Source organism: Acanthaster planci, linkage group LG06 (assembly GCF_054643075.1).
Source record: "Acanthaster planci isolate LZ-2023a linkage group LG06, COTS_SCS, whole genome shotgun sequence".
Taxonomy (NCBI): domain Eukaryota; kingdom Metazoa; phylum Echinodermata; class Asteroidea; order Valvatida; family Acanthasteridae; genus Acanthaster; species Acanthaster planci.
The window spans coordinates 18,624,808-18,633,809 of record NC_141782.1 but is presented as its reverse complement, the minus strand read 5'-3'; the positions used below and the strand labels follow the sequence as shown (position 1 = coordinate 18,633,809).

At 39.3% G+C, this 9,002-nt stretch overlaps 1 protein-coding gene across 1 annotated transcript; it reads right to left on the bottom strand.

The window, feature by feature from the left end:
* Positions 1–20: 20 nt before the first annotated feature.
* arl2bp (ADP ribosylation factor like GTPase 2 binding protein) lies at positions 21–7,297 on the bottom strand. Its single transcript, XM_022242388.2, has 7 exons — positions 7,149–7,297; positions 5,664–5,727; positions 5,157–5,218; positions 4,336–4,442; positions 3,443–3,528; positions 3,023–3,116; positions 21–1,377 (listed from the first exon to the last, which is right to left on the bottom strand). The coding sequence occupies exons 1-7, from the start codon at positions 7,165–7,167 to the stop codon at positions 1,228–1,230; spliced, it is 582 nt and encodes a 193-aa protein (XP_022098080.2). The 5' UTR covers positions 7,168–7,297; the 3' UTR covers positions 21–1,227.
* Between the last annotated feature and the right edge of the window lie 1,705 nt (positions 7,298–9,002).

Below are 9,002 nucleotides of genomic sequence, written 5' to 3'. Positions count from 1 at the left end.
AACACTCATTGGGCGGTACCTGTGTTAACTTCACAATTTATTTAATTCCGAAATGTCAACATACACGTATGTACAAATAAATATTACAGTTTGCCATGAGTATCTTGCAAGGCCAGATATTTGTGTCTTTGACATGGAAATGCTTGCTGATAATGGCAGAATACACACGTCCTTGAATAGCATGTTCAAATAACGGGTGTGTTGCAGGTGTCTCTGCCATGGAGAGAGTATTTACACTGACGGAATATTCAAATGATACTGTATTCTATTTGAAAGCTGAACGTTTTGACGATAAGCCTCATCAAAAAAACAATTAAACATGAAAATACCAATCAGAGAATTGGTACTGCTAACACATGAATACAGAGAGTAAGTACTGTCAAACGATCACAGAATACAGTTATGTAATAATCATTAGAGTAACTACTGCAATAAGATTTTTAAAATTATGTACAGAGTAGCTATGATTAGATTTCGAACTTTTGAAATAAGTACAATTTGTATCTCTAAGATCGTAGTCAATTCGAAGAGAAGTAGGTCTTTAAACTGAGAAGACAATTACAACTTTATCAAATGCAAAGTTTGCTTTTGAAACTTTAATATTTTAAGCAGTGAATTTTACATTATCTTTTTAACTACCCTTAACAAAGAATGAATTTTTTCTGGAAATGCTTTTCCAGAGTGGAGTGAAACTTGCACATAAACTCCCTGTCATGCGTTGACAGAGACAAAATTTACAAGAATTTCCAGGTGAGAAATAGCAAGCCTTCAGGTTATCTTCCCTACAAGGTTTTGCAGAAGTTATTGACAATTGCTTGTAACCTAAAAAAATTAATCCCTACAAATCCACTGATTGCCAAAAGGTAAATGTCTTGAAAATGGTATCCAAAAGTACTGCAGGAGATTGTCAGAGGTTCAAGAAAGAAATCCATCTGTCTTCAACCCTGAAAAGGGTTAGGGTGTATTTAATGCATTCGAAGAAGGAAAATGCTGCAGTTTTTCGTTTTAGCAAATGCACAAGAAACTTGTGATCAAGTCTGGAAATCACACTTTGGATTTACAACTTAAGGCAAACATTAAAAAAAAATCTACACATCAAAACAAGTAGACAAATCAGACAATGAGCAAAGGGACGCCTGACGCAAGGTGTCACAAATCTCAAATAAAACCAAAAAGAGTGAAAAAAAAAAGAAACTTCAGCACCTAAAGCAGTCATCTCCACAGAGGCTATTTGGACGAGCCCGGTTGTGAAGTGTCTTGGGGGCATGTGGTGCGTTGTGTCGCCCCATGTGTCACAGCTTGCGCAACTGTCTCTGGTGCAGCGAACGGGGTGACAATGAGGCCCGCACTGAGGTCAACCGTCCTGCCCTCTTTGGCCTGTTACGGTCATAACAAAGGGCAAAGGGTCAACAGGGTGCAAAAAGTCAAAGACCTTTGAGCTAAAAAAACCCTGGGTGAGCAAGGCTTCAATCACACCGGGACGTTTCACAGGCTGCAAAGGCTATTTCTGAAGGAGTAAACCTACACTTCCAGGGAAGAAAGGATCGCAAGGCTGCTACAGGCGCCTTGAGACATATTCTAGGTTTAGTCAGTTACTAACTGGTGGAAATCATTTGCCATGCTCGAGGGGTAACGAATCAGACAATTTTCCAGGACTTTAAAGACAAACAATGCTTTTCGAAGCATAATTATACAGTCCTTTGTGCATATAAACACTAAAACCAACGTGACCATTTTCGTTCAATAAAATTGGAATTAAACAAAAAAGTTCAGGGTGGTCTTTGTACCTTGGATGCATTTGTACATTCTTGTAAAAAAATACAGCATAACTGAACTAAGTTCAGAAATATTTGTCGGACGAGGATCGACAAAATTAATACAACTACAACTTCACTAAAACTGCTGACAAATTTTTCATTTATGACCACTTTTTCATTTACTGCAGTTGTGCCAATAAAAACCAAATGGTCTGTTTGACATTTAAAAGTGGGTTAAAAATAGCCATCTGCAGATATATGACTCAATATTCCTTTGAGAACGATCTTGCAGGAATGATTTTCTTTTATTGTGTAGTCCGTAATTGTCAATGTCTACTGTGTTTAATGGCCATGATCATAAACTATGGATCAAGGGCAGACATAACAGTGAGTTTCTGGGTTGACAAATGACAGTGTATCTCCCGACCGACACCGGCTGGCATTTGTATGGTGAACGATCCTAATGTACATGAACCTCCAAGTGTAACTGCCGGGTGAGCTTTGCAACATTCAGACTGAGGAAGGCAATATAAAGAAACAAAAGCCTTTTTCTGTGCTCGGGAGGAAATCCTTTGCCAAGTCCTCACGATGAAAAATTGCAGGCTTTGTCAAAGACCAACGATATGACACACAGTACCTTGTCTTCAAAAAGAATGGTGAATATTACACACAAACGTATCAGCCCTAGCCCGGTCTGTCTTGAGGTAAAGATTTCTTTTAAGAAAATTTGATGGCTTAAACAAATACACAGGCAAATGTGAAAAACAAATGGCTCGTCACAAATTTTGTTCAGATTGACTATAAAAATAGGCCCTCTAAGTTTTTAAGCTCTGAATATTTTAGACAACTCTAGTAAAGGTTTGAAGCCATGTGCTTATCACTAGGAATTTCTGGACTGAATTGTCACGGACTCTCAATAATATATGTACTTCAACACGTGTGTGGTCTCCACCAGACAGCAACACATAAATGTGTACGTAAGTTATTTTGTGGCGTGATAGATTATCCTCAGATAAGTTTACCTGTCATAGTGTACACAGACCTCAATACCAAAGGAATCTCCGTTTACTTTCGTACAAGGGAAAGGAAAAAACATGACAACATGTAGACTGATTATTGACCTTGTGTCCTGCAAAAGTGTTATTCTTTTGTTTTGAAATGGGCAACGGGGTTGATATTTGAATCGATTTAGCCAAACGAAAAAAGTTAATGCTTTTTCTGGAGACAAACGACGTTTATCGAGGTTAAATAATGTCCGTACTCACCGCCCTGAAATCTAGAAACATCTCCTTGAATGAGAGGAAGTCGGAGAATGTCAGGAGGATCTCAAAAATCTCCCCATCAAGATTCTTTCTCTTTCTGTAGATGGGAAAAAAAATGATTGACGTCACCGTCAAGTTCTGCTGCTTCTCGACACTTTAAGAATCTATATTTGTGTTGGGCGGGTTTTAAACTTGCAAACTGGTTAAAAGGTGTTAGCGATGGTGTGAGACGGAGTTGTGAGAGACACGATTTTGTCACCATAAAATTGTGGTTTTCTTTTGAAAGAAGGGCATGCATCTTGTCCGCAGGGTTGGAAATGGCAGTGGTACGAGAACACAAGCCCCACACTGTTTGCCTCATGTCCCAGCTCTACTGCTACAATATCCATTTCTACAGGGTAATTTTTGGGGGGGCTGCCTTACTGTAGTTGTTTGGTGAAGTCTTCCATGTCAAAGCCAGGTATTCGAGCTACTAGCTGGTCCTCAATGTACTTTTCAATCAGGAGGTTCTAGAGTTATGAAAAAGAAAGATTTACTGTTGGTGCATATGCATACGACCAGGAAGTGGGAAAAAGGAACTTCTAAATTACACAAGACTTAGTACATGTACAGTGTTTTTCAGTCCGCAGTGGCTCAAAGGCTGGTGTTTATCAAATACAACATAAACACTTCGAAATCCAATTTACAGTTTACTGCATTCAGCGGGCTTCTCATTTTAGCCGAGTTGGACTTTAGAACACATTTGTACATTATGATCAATATAATAGCTTCTCACATCTCGAAGTATCTCCAGCCACAATTAGCAAGATTTAAGAGATGAATGAAGACCTGTGGAAAATTTCTATTCCTTTTAAGTTGTTTAATGAATACATGTAATTTACTTTTAAAATCGTTGTAAATTTCTGACGCTTTTCATTTGAATCTGCTTGAAACAAGCCTCCATAGTGCAATGTTTCTCATTTAAAACAAAAGAAAAATTTCCCTTACTTTTCATGAATTTTACATTCAAATATTCAAATTTTAAAACTAATATTTGAATATTCAACACTCGATCAAATATTTGGTTATTGGGATGTTCGGCACAGCCCTAGGGGTAAGTGTTGAAAATCAACATCTGCAACAACTTTGCTGGGAGTTATGATCACTCATGCTGACACATGTCTTAATGAATAAACACTATTCCATGAGTAGCGGTTGAGATAGTTCCATTGCCCGTGAGTTTAATACTGAGTTCATCGTTTCCAAAATTTCAAAAGCCTGTGAACTTGACCGATACAAAACAATTATTCTGATGGCCAAGGGTCCGACTGTCTTACATATTCTTTAAATATATCAGTGTAGATGAACTTGTTCTCTTCTGTGTCCTCAAAGTGAAGGTAGTTTTTCTCCAAGAAGTCGTTCTGCAGTCTCTGGAACTCATCCTCTGTGAAAGATTGCAAAAACATGTATCAATTTTACTCCAAGTTGCATGCTTAATTAAATAACTGCAAGCAAACACTGGCCTCAATAAATTAAATTTCCCAGCTCACTCCAAATATTTGGCTGAACAGGCCATAGACTCCTCAAGAGTGTAACCAAGAGAAATCAACTTGAAAACACACTAAATTTTGTCAAATTACACCCCAAATGTTTTTTTATCAGGAGATGGTTACAACGATGGGAGAGAGTTCTTTTGGTCAGACTGATGATCCGGGATTGATGCGGAAACAGGGCTTTTTTTTTCTCCTCTGTGGTTGGATTGTACAGACAATTGCAGACACACATTGTCGAGTCAGGGAACTAGACCAGCTTTATTATGATTATAAACTGACAACAAACAACTTCTTATCCATAGTCTGCTATCATTGTTCAGCATCAGTCTCATCGGGATCTATCGCCCCGAGTAAAAGATCGAGCTGCCCACAAAAATGATGACGCAGTGCGGCAACAGAGGGACCGATGCGCATGCTTGAAATCGACACACGTGCTGATCAGAGACAAAAGACTATTTTGGAGGGCCTAACCCTTCACAAGAATTCTGTGAGCAGCCCCAAGGGTGTGACGATTAACAAAGTGCACTTGGGCTTATTTTTACTGGTGCCCACGACAGTTAAATGTAATAAAACCAAATCTGTGCCTTCACAGAAGGGAAACTTACCCATGATTATGTCTTCTATGTGGCCAATTGTCATGTCGAATTTCGTATCGGCTATGCTTGAACTGCAAGTTTAAAACAAAATGCATCATTCAAATATGAATGGTTATGAAAACACAAACTAGCAATCATTTTCAGATGGCCAAGTAAAACAATAGTTCCATCAAGTTAAAGTTCACTGACAACCTGTAACTGTTTTTTGGGGTTTTTTTTGAGGAAACGCTACAAGTATTTTCCATAATTTACATGCTGACACCTTTCCCACTGTAGGCTATAGACAGTACCAAAGTGAATACGTCAGCGCGAGAACCAGCGTGTGAACCAACATGTACGAGTTCTCCATTCATTTCTCCATACTTCCTGGTTCAAAATGACATTGCACTTTAGTACATTACAGACAAAGCTCATTCGCAGCGCATACAAAACCAAGCTGCACAAATCTAAAACAATACGTCTCTTTACTTTCTTATGTGCAGCAGTCAGGAGCCAGTTACGTTGAACGTAATATACCTTGACTTAGCCAGTTCTTCCTCCTGGAACTCCATTGGTTCCACAGGGTCAGTAGCATCACCTCCTACCAGAGGAATAGCAAGGAAAATAAGGTCAAAAGGTGCCAACTGCATCCCTCTTCATGGCCTTGGCAAATTTCTTTCAAATGTCGCGGTTTCCTTTTGTGATCAACTAAGCTAATGCTGAGTAACGTAAAGTAAAATTTCTTGACATTTGTCATGCTCTATTTCTAAACAGTTTCAAAAATTCTGAAATTAATAAAAATAAAAATAAAATGTGAATGAAGCAGGCTGACTGACTTCTATTTTTTTCCTTTTTCATTTGTTTTTGGTCAGTTGCAGGGCAGTCACGGTAATGGCGCACTTCCACAATCCACTTATTTACTTTAGGAATGTTCAGTTTTTAGTCGCATGGTTGGAAAAGGGTTCCATATACCGATGCCAGTAGTTATTCCCTAAAGTGTCCCATTAGCCATAAGAAAGCAAAAACATATTCGTAAAGTTCAATTTAGGAGGGAAAATACCATCATTTACTGAATAATTATCTTTACATTAATTATTCATGAACAAGTTTTACTTGTACTATTTGTCCCTTGTAATTTCTGTCATGTTTACATGTACGTATATGTTTGTAAAAGTGTGTGTATTCGTAGTTGTCATTTTACTTTATTTCTGGGGGCCACTTCCAGACAAGCTCTGGTTTCTAGAGCCCCCATCCACATTTATTGCTGTAAATCTGTGATATTTACTGTTCTGTTGTGTGGGAAAAAAAACCAAGATTGATTGATTTATCGATAAGTCGTTTACTTAGAAAACATTTTTGCAGACCAGTCTCATATAGGCTAGGGTTTGTGCACAGGGTATCAAATGGCGTCCGTATGTGGATCTCTTTCCAGAAATTCCACTCGGTTTACATGCTTGACATGGTTTAAACACTTGTGCCATTGTCTTCACCATAATTTAGGCATAACAGACATGCCTAAACCTACTGATACATTGTAATGTTTCACAGTTTCTGCAATTGAATTGAGGCCTACCATTGACTAGTGAACATAGTTTCCGTCACTGAAAGGGATGCATGTCAATATGAACGTTTGCCAAAGCATTTGTTCACAATCGCCCACAGGCTAATCAATGACCGACTTTTTTGGAGCCAGTTTAACTAAACAAAACAGGCCAACAATGATTAGGCCTAGGCCTACACTGCCCATCATCATGCCCACTATACTAGCCTATCATGCGTACTTCTACATCATGTATGTCATCGTCACTAGTTTCACGCACGACGATAGCATCACTGCACCGCGACCGGTTCGGTCACCGTCGACTTTGTTTTGAAGGGTTATTTCGGCACATTAGGAAGAGCATTTTTGTAGAACAGAGGTACCAGCAGAAGCAATGCATGCATTTTCTTATATAACAGTAAGATAAATACTTTAAAACACAATAGTCTTATTCTGTATAAAGACAGACACGGAAAAATTACCTGAATTGATGGTCGCCATTTTGAACACAGCAACGCGTACGTTGTCTGTCTATGACTGCTTCCTGGGAAATCACTTACGCAAATGAAACAGTCGTAGCTTTCTTTGTCGTCTCAGCAGCGCAGGTAGATTTATAATGCATCAATAATGAAATAAAAATTTGCGCCGAATTCTGACATTTTTCAAGAAAATACGCTAAATGGAGTTCGTAGGCTTCACAGGTGGATGGCTTTGTGTATTTTAATAAATAATAGAACCTTTGCTTTTTATATCCTGAAAATGAATTATTTACGCTCACCAATTAAAGATCAGCAAAAATGGACGAGTCAGTTTACTCTTTTTCAGACTGGAACTAGGCGATCAATTTTAGCCTCAAGAACGCCTTTATTCAGGTCTATTCACTTCTTCCCACATTGCTTTACTGTTGTCATGGATACTGACCTGCTGCAGTTGCGGCGTCAGCATGCACGTGCTCGTCACACATGACTGCACACATCCACGCGAAAGGGACCCGATGTATATAGCGTGGGCATTATGAATTATTTTGCAATTTTCCTACTGGTCGAGTTCTTATGCTAGTAGCTTTTGTCCTCTTGTCGTGTGGTTTAGGGTATACCGGCAGCACTGTCATGTGGTCATTCATGCCTCTTGTGAATGGTGTGTAACATGCTCTATAAGTTCTCGCAGTCTTTTCAATCTCATCTTAAGTTATCTTGTTTCCCTTCCACTCAGTGCTCTGAATTGCATGGTTGGAGCCTTTACCGTGGAACTAAATCGATGAAGGATGATGAGGTGTATAATATCGCCACGCTTTTTGAAAAAGGGGACATGGGCCATTTGGTCATCATTAATTCCCACTTTTGGGTGGTGCAATACAGAAATTGCGGTATTTTATTAATTACGATGTCATTTCGAGTTATTCATTATTACATATTACTTATTCGTTATTACGGATTACTAATTCGTCACAAATGGATTACCAAAAACGAATCAGTTATCCGAACGACCGGCCGCAACGTGACATCACTCCACGTAAGTACTCGATGCCCTGTACAAAATTGGTGGCTCGGCTCGCAGTTAGGCATGTTCTGATAACCCAGCAGCAACCGCAAACAATTAGTCATTTGTAATAACGAATTAGTAATTCGAAATAACGAATGAATTTCCCACTTAATTTTTTTCCACTGGCACGATTGGGTTATCGTAGAAAAGATGAGTTAGGGATAAGCCAAGTGCAAGTTTACGTGTGCATGTGGAGGTATAATCGTCATCCCAATGTATTCATCCATCCAGCGCGCGTATCGTAGCCAAGATTTTTCGGGGGGGGGCGCAAACACTTTTTCGGGGTTGAGGATTTCTGTGGGCCGGGCAAAGCACTCATCAACAGTGAGCTGATACAGAAAGAGGTCAATTCAATTTTTTTTTCTTCAAGCAAATTGATGGCTTTCACCCTTTTTCGTCACTTATTTTGTTTGTTCGTTTTCCCCCAACTTTGTCTTTTCTTTATTTTTTTCTCGGATAGAGGCAAGCATCCCTCAGCCAACTGCGACGTTATTTAACGATTCCTGGCCTCAGTAAATTGAGTGACCTTTAGATAAGCCGCCCGCCCACCAACCGTGGTCTAATTTTATCAAAAACCTGACGTACACCCTGTAAAAATAGTAGTCTACGCCACCGACCGTCTAGTGCAGCGACCCCTGAAACCTATATGCCTATACCCAGCAAGATGTGGGACGGAGGGGTAGGTGCGCCCGTACATCTCCAATCCCTATTCACGCTCTAAATTATTGTTACCTCCACATCCCCCAGATGTCTGTAAAGAATTCCTGAGATTCCGATCAAACAATGACCATGAC

Bases quoted from the DNA above. Each gene is read 5' to 3' on its own strand.
- arl2bp (XM_022242388.2), bottom strand. The intron at 4,443-5,156 runs GTAAGTTTCCCT...AATCTTTCACAG, and splicing joins CATAGAAGACATAATCATGG to AGGATGAGTTCCAGAGACTG. The intron at 3,117-3,442 runs GTAAGGCAGCCC...TCCCATCTACAG, and splicing joins GACTTCACCAAACAACTACA to AAAGAGAAAGAATCTTGATG.